Consider the following 19,179-nt stretch of genomic DNA (forward strand, 5'->3'; position numbering starts at 1 on the left):
TGATAAATTTAGATTGGAAGTTGACATCTTCTCACTCAGAATCCATTTCTAGAGGTTGGACCAGCCTCGATGATTGTTGGGAACTTGGTTGCTGGAAAGAGAATTGCACAGGCCTCTGGAAGAGAGCTGGCCCACCTAGAGGACAGTGACCAGGCTCGGAAGGTAATGTGTGGCTTCTGGGAGAGGGGAGGGAGCGTAGCGTTTGACTCCCCGGGTAGTGGGTCTGCAGCTCCACCTCCGCCCTGTGCTAAGTCAGCCCTCCTCTTGCAGTCCCCGTTCCTGGTCGATGTGCTGCAGTGGCGGGCTCACACCACCCCTGACCATCCACTGTTCCTGTTGCTGAGTGCCAAGGTGCGAGCAAGGCTGTGCCTAGTCCCTCTTCAGTCGGTTACTCCAGGATCCTTACTACCCTCGTGTTCAAAGAATAGCACAGCTCCTCATCAAGATATTTTCTCTGTCTTCTGCTTTCCTTGTGTGGCCCTGTCTTTTTGTGCAAGCCACACAATAGTCCTTCTGTTGATTTTGTATGTAGCAGGAAAATTCTCATCATCTCCATTTTTAATTAAAGATAGTATAAATATAAATAGTTTGCTGGGCACCGCTGGCTCACGCCTGTCATCCTAGCTGCTCAGGAGGCTGAGATCTGAGGATTGTAGTTCAAAACCAGTCCAGGCAGGAAAGTCCGTGAGACTCTTATCTCCAGTTAACCACCAGAAAAAAAAAATGGCAATTGGTGCTGTGGCTCAAGTGGTAGAGCACTCAATTTGAGCTGAAGAGCTCAGGGACAGTGCCCAGGCCCAGAGATCAAGCCCCACGACCGACAAAAAATAAATAAAAATTACACACACACACACACACACACACACACACACACACACACACACAGAGAGTTCTAGATTTGTAAGCTTAAAGGAAATGTTTGTGTGGTAAAACTTAGGTATTTAGATTTTATAGCATTATTTGAAATGTAGACTTTATATTGGTTTTTAGATTTGAAATGACAAATCCTACTTATTCTCTGAGCCTGCTGCCTGTGTATTTGGAAAATTTATATTTTGAATACCTTGTAGTGTGCTTTACACTGTATACTAGGAGTGTCATATTTCTTATTTTGAAACACTCCCCAACTTAGACATTTAACTCTTCCCCTAAATCACAAGTGTTCAGAAGACCAACCACAAAGGGAGAGGCTATAATCCTCTTCTCCCAGTATGAGCAGGGATACATGAGTCCCTGTGAGCCATAGCATGATAACCAGCTGTAAGAAAATGCCGTGTACTCACTCAGGGTCAGTTTTTCTGTTTTGCTTTTTTGAGACAGAATCTTGTACTATGGTGATAATTTAAATTATCGCCATCTTCAAATAAAAAGAGAAAGAGAAAGATGATATGAATAGTTAAAGAGAACTTAGATACTTATTATATTATTACTTGTGATGTATTTGAAGTAGAAGTAATTGGTTAGAACAGCTAAAGGTGTTCTATATTGGCAGTCCCGATTCTGTCCAGTGAGTGGGGTGCCTGTCCCTCTGCTTCATGCAGTTAGCTGACACCAGCATTACCCAGGGCTGTCGACATGCGGTGCCTGTCACAAGAGCCAGGTGTGCAGAGGCTCAGTCTTCAGATCGACACTCTCTACCTCCCTGTGTCTGCACACTGACAGAGTCGATTGCCTTCCCAGGGCACAGTCACCAGCACTGCCACCTGTGTCCAGCTGCACAGGAGGGCTGAAAGGGTGGCAGCTGCTCTAATGGAGAAGGGGAGATTGGACGCAGGGGATCATGTGGCTTTGGTCTACCCCCCAGGTGAGTGTACACCTGGGGCCCTCCATCTTAGGTGTCAGCAGGAGCCCCTGTGGCCAGCCAGGACCCCGTAGCTGGTCCTCTGAGGGACTTCTGTCTATCCCATCTTCCTTCTCCTGGGCTGAGGTGTGCTCATCTCCCCAGGTGCTCCATTATGATTATCCAGAGCAGGATCTAGTCCTGGGGAATCTGGGGCTGCCATGGTTAGTTGGACTCCTCAGTGAGCAGAGCCAGAATATCAGACTAACAGGACTGCCTCTTAGGGACAGCTGGCTCTTGGTACATGCTGTTTTTCCAGCTTCTTCTACAGAGCCTGTTTCTTCACACCCCAAGCCTCCTGTTTAGGGCAGAAATGACAAGACTGGAACATCCCAAGGTCATGCACTTGCTGTATCCAATATTGACATTCAGCATTACCCATGTGGGTGTGTGCAGCCACCTTTGTGGCTTTCAAGTATAAGCTGGAGTTTTGGCATGTGGTCACTTGCTCCCTTCTTGGAATGACTGCTGCCCTCCCTTCCTCCTGCTTGGATGTAGTTCTGTCTATTCCCACCCAAATAAGTCAGACTAACTCTGGAAAATGGGTTTTAAGCATGGCATGACTTTCCTCCAAGCTTCTTGGGGAATTTAAACCCTGGGCCTGGTATGGGTGAGGGAGCAGGAAGCCTAAAGCCTACAGCACACTGTCCCCGGGGATCTCTGAGACCATGGAGGTCTGGAGGTACAGCTGGAAACCTCTGTCATAGACAGCTTGTCTCAGCAGTTTTCCTCCAGGGTCTTGTGTGAAGACCTGTGCACCCTCCCAGTGCTCAGGGATGTGCCTAGTGCTGCCTAGGTGAGTATTTGGGACTTCTCTGTAGCCTCGGGTCTGGGAATGTGGCTCAGTGGAACAGTGCTGGCCTAGCATGCATGAGGCCATGGGTTCAATTCCTCAGTACCACATACACAGAAAAAGCTGGAAGTAGTGCTGTGGCTCAAGTGGTAGAGTGCTAGCCTTGGTCAAAAGAAGCTCAGGGACAGTGCCCAGGCCCTGAGTTCCAGCCTTAGGACTGGTTAAAACAAACAAACCCAAAACCGTATGCAACCTCAGTCTTCTTGCTTACACCCTAGTCCCTCTGCCACTTGGCCATCGAGGGAGTGGAAGATACCCTCTTCTCTGCCACACTGTCCACACAGGTCAGGTTTCATAAATACAGGTCAGTTTAGAATCAGTCATGGCTGTCTCACAAGGAATCTCACAAGGAAATCTTGGCTTGATTCTCCCTTGTCTCTGTGGACAAGTATTCTCGGTCATCTTTACCAGGCCTGGACTCGGATACCCATGCTGTAGTCCCTGGGCTCACTACCTGTCCTCTCTTTCCAGGGGTAGACCTCATTGCTGCATTCTACGGCTGCCTATACTGTGGCTGCGTGCCTGTTACTGTGAGGCCTCCACACCCCCAGAACCTCGGCACCACTCTGCCAACAGTGAAGATGATTGTGGAGGTGCGCTTACTCGGATCCATAGACCCCTCCTCGTGTATCACCACCGCTGCAAGGTGGCACGCAGGTGAAGGGCAAAGCTCACCGCTTACCTAGACCCTCCCTCACTTCTGTGTGGCACAGGTCAGCAAGTCTGTTTGCGTCCTCAGCACCCAGGCCATCACAAGGCTGCTCAAGTCCAAGGAAGCAGCCACCGCTGTGGATATCAGGACCTGGCCAACCATCCTAGACACGGGTAAGTGTCTCCAACAGCTGGACTCACCAGGACAAACTCCTTCTCTTCCTCTGCTGTAGGACTTGTTTTCCTTCCTTCCTTCCTTCCTTCCTTCCTTCCTTCCTTCCTTCCTTCCTTCCTTCCTTCCTTCCTTCCTTCCTTCTTTCCTTTCTTCCTTCCTTCCTTCCTTCCTTCCTTTCTTCTTTTCTTCCTTCCTCCCTCCCTCCTTCCCTCCCTCCTTCCCTCCCTCCCTCCTTCCCTCCCTTCCTCCTTCCTTCTTCCTTTTCTTTTTCTTTCTCTCTCTGGTCTTCTTTCCCTCTTTCTCTTCCTTCCATCCTTTCTTTCTTTCTTTCTTTCTTTCTTTCTTTCTTTCTTTCTTTCTTTCTTTCTCTTTCTCTTTCTCTCTCTTTCTTTCCTTCCTTTCTTTCTTTCTTTCTTTCTTTCTTTCTTTCTTTCTTTCTTTTCTTTCTTTCTTTCTTTCTTTCTTTCTTTCTTTCTTTCTTTCTTTCTTTCTTTCTTTCTCTTTCTCTTTCTCTCTCTTTCTTTCCTTCCTTTCTTTCTTTCTTTCTTTCTTTCTTTCTTTCTTTCTTTCTTTCTTTCTTTCTTTCTTTCTTTCTTTCTTTCTTTCTTTCCCACTTTTCCCCACTCCCCCAGTCTCCCAGTCTCCACAGACTCAGAGAGTCCTGAAGAACCTGCACGGCCACACTCCCTGGAGGGAGAAGCCTTCCCACGTGCACACACAGGAGAGCTCCTGCCACAGTGCAACTTCCCAAGCACAAACCAGCACCCCCCCCCCCACTCTTGCCTGTGGAGGCTGAAGCCTTTACCTGTGCAGAGTATGGGCAGGAACAGAAATGTGACTCACGTCTTCTGTTTAACAGATGACATACCAAAAAAGAAAGTAGCTAGCATTTTCAGACCGCCCTCCCCAGACGTGCTTGCCTACCTGGACTTCAGCGTGTCGACTACTGGGATCTTGGCAGGGGTGAAGGTAGGCCTTGCTGAGCCCTTGTTTGCTCTAGCCTCGACCACTAAGGGAATGGACAGAGTGATGCTGATGTAGCTTTCAGCAGATCCTTGTGATGCAGAGCACAGAGCAACAGTATTGTTTTTTAAAATTTGTGTTAAAATTGATGTTTTATGGTAATGTCTAGCTGTTCTAATGTATGACTAGCCCCTAGGAAAAGACAGCTTTGATGAGTCTTATTTTCCTAGGCACTAGGAGGGTAATTAAAGACCTCTGCTGTCCTGGACTCTTGCTCAGAGTCCTAGTGTACGGCTTTCAGAGCATTACTCAGGTTCTGTGGGGATGAAGAAGCTGTGCTGCTGTAGTGTAGAGTCCCGTCCCCCCCCCCCCCCCCGCCTCCTGCCATGTTGACTCAGAGCAGATTCTGTGCTGACCCCTCTTCTTGCACCGCTGAGCAGGTCTTTCTTCCACTCCCTCAGATGTCTCACGCAGCCACAAGTGCCTTGTGCCGCTCCATAAAGCTGCAGTGTGAACTGTACCCCTCGAGACAGATTGCCATCTGCCTGGACCCCTACTGTGGCCTGGGCTTCGCACTGTGGTGTCTTTGCAGGTGAGAGCAGAGCCCACCACACACAGGCCTGTGTCCTGTAGCAATTGAACATCCAGGAAGCTGAAGAGACACGCAAGTGGGTTTATTTGAGGATGAGGTAGATAGGAGTGTGGGCCTACGGTGGAATAAAAGAATAAAAATAGTTTTCATGAGCTACAGATGCTATCCATTATTAGTTATTGAGAATTTGTCGAGAGCTGTGAAGCGAGGGCCTTCTTTGGAAGAAGGAGCCCTCAGCACGGAGTATCCATGGATGCTTCTGAAGTGTTTTCTGTGTAAAGCCAGGTTCCTTGTATGTCACTCCCAGACTAAATACCACAGTACGGCTCCTGGACGTTGAGCAAGCCTGTGCCGTCCTGGCTGGAGAAGCAGTGTCCTTGAGGAAGGAAAGAGTGTGGCTGGCTCTTTCCTAACTTCTCCTCCACCTCCCAACAGTGTCTACTCAGGACACCAGTCGGTGCTGGTGCCCCCATTGGAGTTGGAGAGCAATGTGTCCCTGTGGCTGTCAGCCGTCAGCCAGTACAAGGCCCGCGTCACCTTCTGCTCCTATTCAGTGATGGAGATGTGCACCAAGGGCCTGGGCACACAGACTGGTGCCCTCCGGGTAAGTACCTGCACCGTGGGGCTCCTTCAGCTGCACATTCAGTGGAGAGGAAAATGTGGGAAGGGCGTAGTGGGTAGATGGGACACCAAGTATAAATTCTTAGATCAAGACAGGCTGAGGGAACAAACAGGGTTATATTTCTTTGCCTTGTACGCTCAGACCTAGGGCAAACACCACATGTTTTAGGGACCTTCCAGAAGGTCCCGGAGCCCCGGACTGCTCGTTGTAGACCAGCTCCCTGTTCCTTCATAGATGAAGGGGGTGAACCTGTCGTGTGTGCGCACCTGCATGGTGGTGGCTGAGGAGCGGCCCAGAATTGCGCTGACACAGTCCTTTTCCAAGCTCTTCAAGGACCTGGGCTTGCCGGCTCGTGCTGTGAGCACCACCTTCGGGTGCAGGGTCAATGTGGCCATCTGTCTCCAGGTAAGGTGGCCATGCCCGGGATCACCAGGACCTGTGGCAGGTGCAGTCAGAGACACAGGTTCCCAGGCTGGCATTAGTATGAAGTTTTCTGCCTACCTGGGTCTTGAACAAATGAAAAGGCATAGCTCAGAGGCAGCGACATCTCTTCTCCAGAGCAGAATGGGGTCCTTTTCTGGGCCCCTGAAGTACCTGTTGAGCACATGCCTGTCTTCAGAGCGGTCATTTGGCAGGGAAGGCCTCCATGTAGAGGCTGCGTGTGTCAGAGCCTGCTCTGACTCGGCCTGCTCTCCACTTGGAGCCCCAGGCCTTGGGAGTGAGGAACTTGACTGGGTCTCGTCTTGGTGTTCCTTCCTGTGCTGATTGGTGGCTCTGAGTTAAGACCTGAACCTGCTCCTTTGCTCCATGCTGGATATATGGGAAGGCATCTAACCTGTGTGTGTTGCAATCTGGGTGCCAAGCATGATGCCAGAGCTCCTCATGGAATACCTGTGTTTGCTCTTCAAGATACTGTGATGTGTTTTGCTTTCTCTCACTTGTTTCTCATGTGGCCTGTGGCCTTCTGTTTGTTTCCTGTGCTGTCTCCTCCCTGTCTCCCTCTGCTGGCCGCCTTGGCCTCTGTCAGCCCAACAGGCTGGGAAAGCTGGCTGAGCAGGTATGATCTTGACCTCACCTTCCACCTTGTTGGTGCCTCTGTTCTATCCCCCTGCCTCCCCATGAGTTCATGTGACCTTTATGTGGATTCAAGACTAGTACCTATTTCCTTTGTTAGCTTATTTGTCACCATAGATACCGCTTGACATATTACAAAAGCTCCTTTGTAACCATATTTTAAAGTAAAACTAGCTGAATACCAGTGGATCATAGCTATATTCCTAGCTCCTCAGGAGACTGAGATCTGAGGATTATGGTTCAAAGCCTGCCCAAGCAGCAAAGTATGTGAGGTTCTTATCTCCAGTTAACCCACTAAAGAGCCAGAAGTAGAATTGTTGCTCAAGTGGTAGAGCACTAGCCTCGAGGCAGTGGGGGGCGGGGTGGGGGGGTGGGAAGCATTAGAGACAGTGCCCAGCTCCTGAGTTCAAACTCCAGGACCAATAACAAGTAAAACTTTGCCTATACATTCTCAGTTCAGAGGATTAATTATTCCAGGGTAGATGTAGGTGGGATATCTGAGCTCTTCAGGAGGTGATTCTGATGAAGACGATCACTTAGTCAATATTCCTTATCAGCAAAATGACTCATGCTGTCCTTTAATCAGGACCAATGTCAAATGCAAGACCTGGAAGTCAAGATGAGAGTCCGTCTCATGAGTGGCCCCTCCCCTGTGCTAGGTCCCTGGTCAGTGCCGGTGGAAATGTCCCCGGCTGCCGTGAGGCTTCCCCTCATATCAGTAGACCAGTGGGATAGGAAATTGGTAGAGCAGACATGAAAATCATGTGACCTGACGTTTCCATTCAGTATTATTGCATGTGTCACTCCTAATTGTCAAGCCATGTAGATATATGGGTGGATGTCCAGGACCCTGCGCTCTGGGATAGTCTGGCTGCAAGGAGCAGAGCTGCCCGTGTTGGCAGCCCTCACGCCACCCCTGCCCAGAGCTGAGGCCGTGAGGGTCCTGAAGGAAGTTCTTCTGATATTCTTGCAGGGCACAGCTGGCCCAGACCCCACAACTGTCTACGTGGACATGCGGGCCCTACGCCACGACAGGTAATGCCCCTCTCCTTGCCTGCCTCTTTGGAGCAAAGTGACACAGGCTGTGTGTGCCCTGAATGTATCTCAAGGCCCAATGCTCTAGTGAACAGCTGGCCGTGTTGGGCTCCAGAGGCCCAGGTGTCAGTAGATGTCTGGCTGAATTGGGGCCGTGTGTACTGAGACCAGGGTCAGCACTGTGGGCTTACTCAGGCTGTGGGAGAGACGGACTTCTGCCTCTGCCTCCCATGTTCCCAGAACTGCCTCAAACTCTCTTTGTATTTAATCCACACAGTGCTGCAGCTAATAGGAGCGACCATACATTAGATAGTTGCCTTTCTTGGGACAGGAGAACCAGCTAATGACAAAAACTTTCTTACCTGAACTTTGTTGTTTAGCATCTGCTTTAGTTTTCACATCAGAAACATGTTCTGGGTCCTGGTATGTGTTGCTGGCCTTCCATGTGTATGTTCAGGGTCCTTCCTTGATGGAAAGCTTGAAAGCTATGTTTGATCCTCACACGTAGCTGTACTGCAAACAGTTGGTACGGTTTACTGGCTGGGTCCCCTGGGCAGGCCCACAGCACAGCCCCTGCCATGAGCATAGGGTGGACGGGAAGTAGCCCTGGGACCAGTGCTTCAAGGCCTCAGGGCCATCGGTAACCCAGCACCCCAGACTGTTGCCTAAGACGCTTTATGGCAACAGATTACCCTAGAGCCTCTCATCACCTTATGAGTTGCTTGTTTTTTTTTTTTAATGGGAATTACTGTCTGTGTAAGTGAATTCTATTTTGAAATCTTCCCCTGCAATTCCAGGGTTCGTTTGGTGGAACGGGGTTCTCCGCACAGTCTGCCGTTGATGGAGTCTGGAAAGGTAGCACGCAGGATTCCTATGCTTCCAGCTTGCCAGTCCCATCGCCAGCACCCCCTGGTGGGCAGTTGTGGCCATGCGCTTCTGGTGTACATGTTGGCTGGCCTCTGGCATGGCTGGGAGGCTGCACTTTCCTCCTCACTGCAGGCACCGAGAGTGAAACCAGTCTAAGTTGGGAACACATGGATCTCAATAGAGGGAGAGTTCGAGGGTGGGAGCAGAGGAGCTGCTTCTGCGCCAGGGGGTGGGAGACTGCAGGGAGACCGGCCCCTGGCTGGCCTGCATCCACACAGAGCGGTCACAGGTGCCCAGCTCCCCCATAGCTGGGGTCCTAAGGGAGACACCTGCAGGCCATAGTGGAGGAGACAGCTTGAGGAGTAACGGTAAGCCCTCCCTTCAGCTTCCAGTCACAGCGGTGGCTGTCCCGGGACCGAGGACGGGGAGCTTATGCCCTAGGTCAAGGTGGCAGCAAAGAAGAGGCTCCTTCATGGCTCACTGCAGGGATTGATTCTGGAATGGGGAAGAGTGGGCGGAGCTATGAAACAGCTTAAGGGTGCTCAGGTTAAAACTGAGCTGCTGAGCCTGGCGCTGGTGACTCACACCTGTAATCCTAGCTACTCAGGAAGCCAGCCCAGGCAAGAAAGTGTGTGAGACTCTTATCTCTAATCGCCAAAAGCCGGAGGTGGAGCTATGGCTCAAGTGGTAGAATGTTAACCTCAAGCAATATATACGTATATATACACACACACACATAGCACATATATATGTATACACACACACACATATATGTGTATATATATATATATATATATACATATGTATCAGGGATGGTGCCCAGACCCTGAATTCAAGCCCAAGAGGACAGGCACATAACAAAAAACCCAGAGCTGTTCAAAGGGATCAGCAGATATAGGTTCAGGGGACCAGGCATCCTTGGAACCAGAAAAGGTCCAAAGGGATGGCTAAGAAGATTGAGATTGACAGGTTATGGAGGGGTAGGCAGCATGTCCTAGTGTGGCTGGGGACCCAAGCACGCAGATCCTCCTGGGTACTGTGGCAGGGCCCAGGTGGGAGCTACTGGGAGGCCAGTAGACTGTGCTAGAGCTGAGGGACAGATGAGCATAGGAAGGGGCAGAGTCTCACCAAGCTCACGTTCCCTGTCCCCATCTTGCAGTCTCTTTGAGAAACAGACCATCTGAGAGCCAGATCAGATGTGGTCCAGCGAGTAGTGGTCCATTTGTGTGAAGAGCTGAGACCCTCAGCCCCTTCTGAGCTGGAGTTCATGCACGATGTTGCAGTCCTTTGTGTCAACTTCGCATGTTTCTCTGTGTGACAATTCTGAGTCCCCTCAGTACCTGCTCCCATGTTGCTATGTGTGGCTGTACTGTAATGGTTTTACCCCTTTGTTGTTTCTTTTCCCTCCCTCTACTGTGAGGCTGATAAAGTGAGATTTGACTTTAGGGTTAAGATGAGCCACAAGGGGAGAGGGTAGGAGTTCCAGTTGCATTCTGGGAGATGGGACAGTGCTAGCAGGACAGGACAGAGCAAAGAAGGGCCTGGGGCCCACCACAGGCACATCCCTTCTCGTGATCCCTGGCCCCTGTTCCATCTGCAAGAGGTCCACACTGTCATTGCCCTGTTTCATATTTGTGAGACTGAGATGCAGTACATAGCCAAGATTGTGCAGCAGGTGATCTATCTTGAGCCCAAGAGTCACTGGGTCTGGACGTGGGAGCATGCATAGTGACACAGCCTCCACCCAGGCTGCATTAGTCAGTATATAGTCACAGTGCAGGCCTTCTGAATAGGCAGGGCCCTGGGGAAGGAGGAGGCTCAACCCAGTTGACAGACTTGACCCTCCCACAAGACTGGCTGCCTGCTGGTGGTGGCAGAGGGTCCTCTGCCTTAGTAGACGCCCAGGGTCAGCAGGTTAAACCAGAATACTCCCTCCCCTCCCAGCAAAGAAAGACAGGCCGCGTTTGCAAGAACTAGGGCTATTTTGTTCAGATTCACAACTTCTTCCTTTTTTTTTTTTTAATGGTCCTGGGGCTTGAACTCAGGGCCTGGACTCTGTCTCGGAGCCTCTCTGTGTTCAAGGCTAGTGCTCTACCATTTGAACCATAGTGCCACTTTCGGATTTTTCTGAGTAGTTCATTAGAGATAAAGAGACTGTTCTGTCTGGGTTGGCTTTGAACCGTGATCCTCAAATCTCAGCCTGTTGAGTAGCTAGGAGTTATAGGCCACTGGCATCTGGCTACAACTTATTTCTATCATCTGTTAATCTCTCTTTTTTTAAAAAAAATTGAAGTTAGGTTTGGAGTGGCTTTTTAACTTTGCAGCCTGCTGTGAGCATGTCAGTCCTTGGACTGGTTTCCAAGGGAAGCTTTGTTCCCAGCACCACTGCACCAGGAGTCTTGTATTATTTATTTTTTCCAATGAGGACCTTTAACAGCTCTCTTCTTCCAGATCCTTCCCGGGGTAAAGGTCATCATTGCACACACTGAGACCAAAGGGCCCCTTGGAGACTCACACCTGGGCGAGGTGAGTGCTAGCTAAGGCTCCCTGGCTTTGCTCTTCTTCTTTACTGCCCCAGACTGAAGCGTTGTAAGCCCTGTGGTCACATGTGTGTGGGATTCCAAAAGCTGTGTGCTCCTAGACCTATGTGGGTTTCAGCGTGTCATAGGTCAAGCTACCTCTCCATATGGGTACCCTGCCAGCAGAGGGAGACTCGGTTTGGGAGGTCAAGGAACCAGGAGCAGCAGAAGAGCAGGGGCCTGGCAGAGCCCATCAGTGTCCCAGTAAGACCAGGTAGGGGCACAAGGCTCAGAGCCACACCGGACCTTACATCAGAGACTCGGGCCCTGGCTGTGCAGAGTCCTTACTGTAGTGGCCTGCAGACCTGGACAGGCAGAGTCCTCACAGGCTGGCGGTGGGCAGCCTCACTTGCAGGCAGTACATGGACAGCCCTTCACCTTACTCAGTGTTCGCATAGACCACATCCTGAACGACCAGGCTAATCGGTCAGAAGTGGGAGGCCTGCCCTAGTCCCCACACTTGAGGAATGTACGCTCAAATTGTTGTCCTTCCCTCAGCTGGGCACGGACACTCTTTGGTTTCTGCCGTGAGGCCAGCCTGGGAACTTGCAGTGAGTGGTGCCTGGGGTGTTCTGTGACTGACAGACCCCCTGGGCTTACTCCACCAGACAGGTTAGCGTGTGAAGCTGTGGTTCCCCTCACGGTACCAGTGTTGTGTGAGAAATTGCCCTCAGCCCTAGTCCTGAGTGTGAATGGCATGAAACGCACCCCCTTGCACCCCAGTTCCTGGCTAGCAGAACTCCAGTCTAGAAGAGGGACAGGGAGCCCCTCCCTCATGGCAGCTGCCTCTTCTGGATACTTCTGGGTGGTGGTCTCAGTGTTGAGGAGCTATCTGGGTTCTGCATGGGCCCTGTGATTAGGAGCCCTGTGACCCTGGACTATCTGTGCATGCCTCTAGCCTTTGGTCTGTGCATGGATGCACACAAACACATGTGAGCCGTCCACATGGGTGTACGTGACTACGTGTGCATGGGCTGGTGTGGACGTGGTGCACCCTTTGTCTTGTCAGGCCATTGCTCTATTTCAGTCTACTCTGAGTGACCCCCACTCCTTTAACCTGCCCCTGCTGTGAACATTAGACCAACCTAGCCCTCTTGTACTGTAAGCATGGTGAGATACAGCATGTGAAGTACTTCTGTACACATGCTCCAAGGACAGTGACTTAGTGGTGTCACTGCAGGACAAGTACAGAGACAGTGACCTGCCTTGTCACTGCAGCACAAGTACAGAGGATGGTGACCTGGCCGTGTCACTGCAGGACAAGTATGGAGGACAGTGACCTGGCTGTGTCACTTGCAGGACAAGTATGGAGGACAGTGACCTGGCTGTGTCACTTGCAGGACAAGTACAGAGGATGGTGACCTGGCTGTGTCACTGCAGGACAAGTACAGGGGACGGTGACCTGGCCGTGTCACTGCAGGACAAGTACAGGGGACGGTGACCTGGCCGTGTCACTGCAGGACAAGTACAGGGGACGGTGACCTGGCCGTGTCACTGCAGGACAAGTACAGGGGACGGTGACCTGGCTGTGTCACTGCAGGACAAGTATGGAGGACAGTGAACTAGTGGTATTGCTGCAGGGCAAAGGAAGCCATCCTTCATCTGAGGGAGAGAAATTATGTTTGCTCTTTGTCCCTGTAATTGTGAGTTTGTTCATCAAGAGATCTGGAAGACGATGGCACCTCCCACTTCGTTCAGTGTTTTTCTGAGATTCTCCTCAGCCCGTGGCTGTCCTGGGGTAGAATTTGTACCTGGGGTGTGCGGCCTGTCCACATTCTTGTCCTCTGGACTCCACAGATCTGGGTTAGCAGCCCACACAATGCTACTGGGTACCACACGGTCTATGGAGAGGAGTCCCTTCATGCTGACCACTTCAGTGCCCGGCTGAGCTTTGGAGACACCCAGACCATCTGGGCAAGGACAGGCTACCTTGGCTTCCTTCGCAGGACCGAGCTTACTGATGCCAGTGGAGGTGAGGGTGTGAAAGCAAAGGGTCTGTCTTGGACACCAGGGCACACACCGGCATCCCGAGCCAGGGGGACAGTTACTTGCCCCAGCCCTTCCTTGCTGTAATGGGTGTGGCTCAGTGTCTGGCAAATGGCATGCTCTCATTCTGAACAGTACTTTTCTCTCCCTTACTGTCTGAGGCCCTGACCTCTGCTGAAGGTGTGCTGAGGGTGGCCAGTGGTTGCGGTTGGTGATAAGGCTGCGTTGCCTTCTGGCCAGCACAGGGGTGCTGCATGGGTGGGTGTGCCCCAGACTTGGGTGGGGTCTCCCACTCTGACACAGTCTGGGTGCGGCAGCCAGTTCAAGTCAGCTTCTGGCAACCTGTAGTTGCTACCCTGTTTCCATAGGTAAAGGTTGTTTTAAAATGCATATTCATATTGCTGTCACTTTGCTGAGGTTGTTCCCCACAGGAGAGGTGAGACTGAGCTCCCTCTGCTTCCATAGCCCTCTTTGCAGAGGTGTGCATTCCAAATGATGCTGGCAGAGGGCCCCTGCTGGGGCACACACAGCAGGGTGTGCAGACTCACTCTGCACCTGCTCTGAGCATGGGCATGCATGCGCTGTTCACAGAGCCACTCGATGCACTGTATGTTGTACTCTGAGCATGGGCATGCATGCGCTGTTCACAGAGCCACACGATGCACTGTATGTTGTACTCTGAGCATGGGCACACGTGTGCTGTTCACAGAGCCACACGATGCACTGTATGTTGTGCTCTGAGCATGGGCACACATGTGTGCTGTTCACAGAGCCACTCGATGCACTGTATGTTATGCTCTGAGCATGGGCACACATGTGTGCTGTTCACAGAGCACCATGATGCACTGTATGTTGTACTCTGAGCATGGGCACACGTGTGTGCTGTTCACAGAGCACCATGATGCACTGTATGTTATGCTCTGAGCATGGGCACCCGTGTGCTGTTCACAGAGCACCATGATGCACTGTATGTTGTACTCTGAGCATGGGCACACGTGTGTGCTGTTCACAGAGCACCATGATGCACTGTATGTTGTACTCTGAGCATGGGCACACATGTGTGCTGTTCACAGAGCACCATGATGCACTGTATGTTATGCTCTGAGCATGGGTACACGTGTGTGCTGTTCACAGAGCACCATGATGCACTGTATGTTGTACTCTGAGCATGGGCACCCGTGTGTGCTGTTCACAGAGCACCATGATGCACTGTATCTTGTACTCTGAGCATGGGCACACGTGTGTGCTGTTCACAGAGCACCATGATGCACTGTATGTTGTGCTCTGAGCATGGGCACCCGTGTGCTGTTCACAGAGCACCATGATGCACTGTATGTTGTGCTCTGAGCATGGGCACACGTGTGCTGTTCACAGAGCACCATGATGCACTGTATGTTATGCTCTGAGCATGGGCACACGTGTGCTGTTCACAGAGCCACACGATGCACTGTATGTTGTGCTCTGAGCATGGGCACATGTGTGCTGTTCACAGAGCACCATGATGCACTGTATGTTGTGCTCTGAGCATGGGCACCCGTGTGCTGTTCACAGAGCACCATGATGCACTGTATGTTGTGCTCTGAGCATGGGCACATGTGTGCTGTTCACAGAGCACCATGATGCACTGTATGTTGTGCTCTGAGCATGGGCACATGTGTGCTGTTCACAGAGCACCATGATGCACTGTATGTTGTGCTCTGAGCATGGGCACACGTGTGTGCTGTTCACAGAGCACCATGATGCACTGTATGTTGTACTCTGAGCATGGGCACCCGTGTGCTGTTCACAGAGCACCATGATGCACTGTACGTTGTACTCTGAGCATGGGCACACGTGTGTGCTGTTCACAGAGCACCATGATGCACTGTATGTTATGCTCTGAGCATGGGCACCCGTGTGCTGTTCACAGAGCGACACGATGCACTGTATGTTGTGCTCTGAGCATGGGCACCCGTGTGCTGTTCACAGAGCGACACGATGCCCTGTATGTTGTTGGGTCTCTGGATGAAACACTGGAGCTGAGAGGGATGCGGTACCACCCCATTGACATCGAGACTTCTGTGATCCGAGCACATAGGAGCATCGCAGAATGGTAAGAGTCCCACACTACGCACTGGGCCCTCGGGCATGAATGCTGCGCGTGAGGTTGAAGCCAGGCCCATTGGGCCATAGGACAGATGCTCACTCTTGGTGGGTCCAGGTAGAGCTGGGTTGCCATTTCAGAAAGTATTGGTGGCCACCAACCCTTCTGAAAGGACTTGGATTTATGGGTTCTTTTGAACATGTTTTCCCAAACAGAACCAGAGGCAGACACCTCATTGCTTTCTTTCACTGGCATTTTGATTGTCCTTTTCTTTTCCTGATTGATCTTAAACCAAGAGACAGGCCTACATATACAGGCAAAAATGGAAGATTTCCACCATTTATATCCTGAAGTGTTTCTACTTTAAACATAGTGGTCTTGATTTAAAATGGTTGGTGAGGGCTGGGAAGGTGGCTCAGTGGTAGAGCGCTTGCCTTGCATGCATGAGGCTCTGGGTTCGATTCCTCAGCACCACATAAGCAAAAAGAAAAAAGCTGGAAGTGGTGTTATGGCTCAAGTGGTAGAGCGCTAGCCTTGAGCTGAAGAGCTGAGGGACAGCGCCCAGGCCCAGAGTTCAGGCCCCACGACCGGACCCCCCCCCCAAAAAAAAGGTTGGTGACTCACATTTTCTTTTTTCTTTTACTTTTTTTTGTGTGTGTGTGTGCCGGTCCTGGGGCCTGAACTCTGGGCCTGGGCGCTGTCCCTCAGCTCTTCAACTCAAGGCTAGCGCTCTACCATTTGAGCCATGGTGCCACTTCCAGCTTTTTCTGCTTATGTGGTGATGAGGAATCAAACCCAGGGCCTCATGCATGCAAGGCAAGTGCTCTACCACTGAGCCACCTTCCCAGCCATGACTCACATTTTCTTTACTTTGTAGGGAGCTTACGTTGGGACAGGTTCGGCTTTCAGCGTCAAGTAATGGTCTTGATTTTTATTAGAACTTGACTTAGAATAGATAATCTTGTAAGGGGATGAAACAGCAATGTGGTACGGGTGAATGTAAGCCAGCATCTCCCTCTTCCTGTGACTCCCTCTCCCAAACCTCTGCTGGCCCCAAGATTGTTCAGCTATCTGACCATCTGTCCCTCCAGTGCTGTGTTCACCTGGACCAACCTGCTTGTGGTGGTGGTGGAGCTGGAGGGGCTGGAGCAGGAGGCCCTGGACCTGGTGGCGTTGGTGACCAACGTGGTGCTGGAGGAGCACTACCTAGTGGTAGGTGTGGTGGTCATTGTAGACCCTGGTGTCATCCCCATCAACTCCCGAGGCGAGAAGCAGCGCATGCACCTGCGGGACGGCTTCCTGGCTGACCAGCTGGACCCCATCTATGTGGCCTACAACATGTGAATGCGCTGACAGACCTTGGCATTGGAGCCAGCGGGGACTTCCGGGAGCAGCTGCCGTGCCATCCCCAACCTGGGGAAGGGGTCCAAGTCTCCTCAGCAGTTTGGCATTTCCTGTGCTTTACCGATCGCAACAGTACCCAACTCTCATTTTAGAAAGTATTCCCTTAAAGAAGTATTTTGGATCTTCCAAGTACATTTAAAACAATCCATGGAAGCCAGGAAAAAAATGGGGTGACTAAGAAGGAAAGAAAAGGTCTGGTGTGGCGTTGTTGAGTCACTGCTTCCGTAGCCATTCTCTGCTGTACTGCAGGCTTGCACGTTTTTAGGCTAAAGATATAATACCTGTCCTACTTGAAAGGACAGGTTCACGTGTAGAATCCATGCTGGAGACATCTTGGAGGTCACAGCACACTGCTGCCTCACTTCTGATGTACAGCCCGCAGGGGTGGTGGGATGGGGGCCCCCTCACATTGGGGTTCCTCCTCATCTCAGTTGTTTGCACATGTGGTCACTAATGCTCATAAGTGCCACTTTGGACTGTCCAGTTAGAGACGGTTGCAGAAGGAAAAACCAGCATTGAGTGTAAAATCACTCTCCTCTTGATAGCGCCATGCTATTTAGTTAAGCGGCTAATTTTCATAATGTCACAATATTAATTCCTCTCACGGATGTACTGAATTACTGCTTTTATTTCAGGTGAGCAGATCTGACAGCGTAAGTCGCCATCTGAGGCCTGAGGCCCATGTGCAGTCCGTGCCCCTGCCCAAGCGGCTTGCACTGAGGGTTCCAGGTCTTGTTGGTCTTTGCACTTTGAGTTGTGTGCCTATAAAATAGGGCCAAATCATTCTCAGTTACTTTATTCAAACATAGGTAATCTGAGTAATATAATATTATACTGAACCTAAATCAAAGAAAAGAATATAAAATCCTTTAGCTACATCTAAGGATTTGAAGTCTAGCATGACTCGAAGAGATTATTTTTATATAGCTAATTAAAGAATATGTTATGAAGGTGTTGGGTTTCGGGGAGATAGAAGGTGAGGAAGTGTAGGAATCATGCATGCTTCCCAGAAATAGCCAGTTGTTTTTGAGAATTGGCCTGGACCAGTGCCTAACAACCTGTTGCCAGTTCTTCTCAGCCCGGCCACCTGGGCCAACTCCTTTCTTTCTGTCTGTCGTCTGCCTCAGGTAGCCCTGTGCATAGTAGCCCTGTTTGCCCATGGTGTTGAACTGTGGTTTAGTGTGTGCAGCATTCTGGAAGTCGAATAATCCTGTTGAAATTATGTACAGAATCTGTGTAACTTATTATTTGGCATCCAAAAGTTTCAGCAGTGGACTAATAGATGTTCTTTACAATTGAATGATTGAGAAGGGAACAAAACTACCTAACCCAATCTCAATGTTGTAGTTTTATAGCAAATGAAAACTGGGAGCTTTTTGTAGTAAGAGGCCAATGGCCTAAGACAAGGTATCTGCTGAGTTAAGACTTAAGAATTGTATTCAGATGTTTTACGACCACTCTCTGGGAATTCTGTATATCACACTAGTTTTTTTTAATATTGTTATGTTAATAAAAGCTATTAATTGTTTGTAGTTCTGCATCTTGAGATGTGTAAAAAGCCTTTTAAAATGACCTCAAGTAGAATGCATTTTATTACATATTTCTTTCAGAATCTATAAAGCAGTTAGGTTTATTGCACAAAATTTAGAATGCACATTAAAGTGTAAGGAAGACAAATTTAAACCTATAACCCTTCCTCTGAGTAACACTAGTGTTTAGTATTAACATAAACCTCAGAGATTTATCCTTTAAAAAGTTTTTTACAAATCAAAATCACATACTTTATAATCTGGTTTTATAGGTGATAAACTGCACACTTTAACTCGATGACGCAAACCTTTCACCTGTCTTGGTGGCTGCTTGGTGCAGTGTGCCTCTGCGCACCGGTGCTGTCTCTGAGGTGTCAGGTGCATGCTCTCCCCTGATGATGCTGTTGCTGCCTGGGCTTGGTCCCATAGATTCTGAGTGGATCAGGCTGTGCTGCTGGGTGTGCAGAGACACAGCACTCCAGGTCCTGAGGATAATTCCAGTTCCACGTGTGAATAACTAAGTGCAGTCCTGTCTCCTGTCGGGGCAGCAGGGGCTCTGGCCTGTCCCTCGGAAGAGTGCCTACTTTGGCAAGATCTGTTCACAAGACGTTGACTGCAGGCTCCTCATAAGAGGCTGAGTTTCCCAGGAAGGACTGGTACTTCCCACTCACTAGCAGCAGGCTCTGGAAGTTAGGCTGATTGCTGTGGGCTTATTCAAGTGCGATTTCTCTCTTATTTTTTTTTTCTTTTTTATTGTTATTGTAAAGGTGATGTACATAGGAGTTGCAGCTACACAAGTGAAGTAATGAGTACATTTCTTTTTGGACAATGTCACCCCTTCTCTTGCTCTCTCCCAGTTTTTCCCTCTGGCATCTCTCTTTATAGAAAGGAGTTTTAAGGCCACCTGGGTTCATGTTTTCTCTGCT

General features: G+C 50.2%; 1 protein-coding gene across 2 annotated transcripts in view; it reads left to right on the forward strand.

Moving 5' to 3' along the window:
• LOC138821431 (disco-interacting protein 2 homolog A) overlaps positions 1-18,256 on the forward strand; it is a 95,740-nt gene extending 77,484 nt beyond the window's left edge. The window contains exons 24-39 of one of the 2 annotated variants that reach the window (XM_070013638.1): positions 53-162; positions 271-351; positions 1,681-1,804; positions 3,165-3,286; positions 3,407-3,518; positions 4,379-4,488; positions 4,944-5,074; positions 5,510-5,678; positions 5,931-6,101; positions 6,724-6,753; positions 7,744-7,805; positions 8,603-8,660; positions 11,124-11,198; positions 13,049-13,223; positions 15,206-15,329; positions 16,412-18,256. In XM_070013638.1, the coding sequence (XP_069869739.1) occupies positions 53-162; positions 271-351; positions 1,681-1,804; positions 3,165-3,286; positions 3,407-3,518; positions 4,379-4,488; positions 4,944-5,074; positions 5,510-5,678; positions 5,931-6,101; positions 6,724-6,753; positions 7,744-7,805; positions 8,603-8,660; positions 11,124-11,198; positions 13,049-13,223; positions 15,206-15,329; positions 16,412-16,664 (1,907 nt within the window). In that variant the 3' untranslated portion in view covers positions 16,665-18,256. The remainder of the gene's footprint in view (positions 1-52; positions 163-270; positions 352-1,680; positions 1,805-3,164; positions 3,287-3,406; positions 3,519-4,378; positions 4,489-4,943; positions 5,075-5,509; positions 5,679-5,930; positions 6,102-6,723; positions 6,754-7,743; positions 7,806-8,602; positions 8,661-11,123; positions 11,199-13,048; positions 13,224-15,205; positions 15,330-16,411) is intronic. The other variant, XM_070013640.1, reaches the window with a different exon arrangement.
• Positions 18,257-19,179: the final 923 nt, after the last annotated feature.

Source organism: Dipodomys merriami, unplaced genomic scaffold (assembly GCF_024711535.1).
Source record: "Dipodomys merriami isolate MVZ:Mamm:240054 unplaced genomic scaffold, mDipMer1.0.p SCAF_918, whole genome shotgun sequence".
Lineage (NCBI taxonomy): Eukaryota > Metazoa > Chordata > Mammalia > Rodentia > Heteromyidae > Dipodomys > Dipodomys merriami.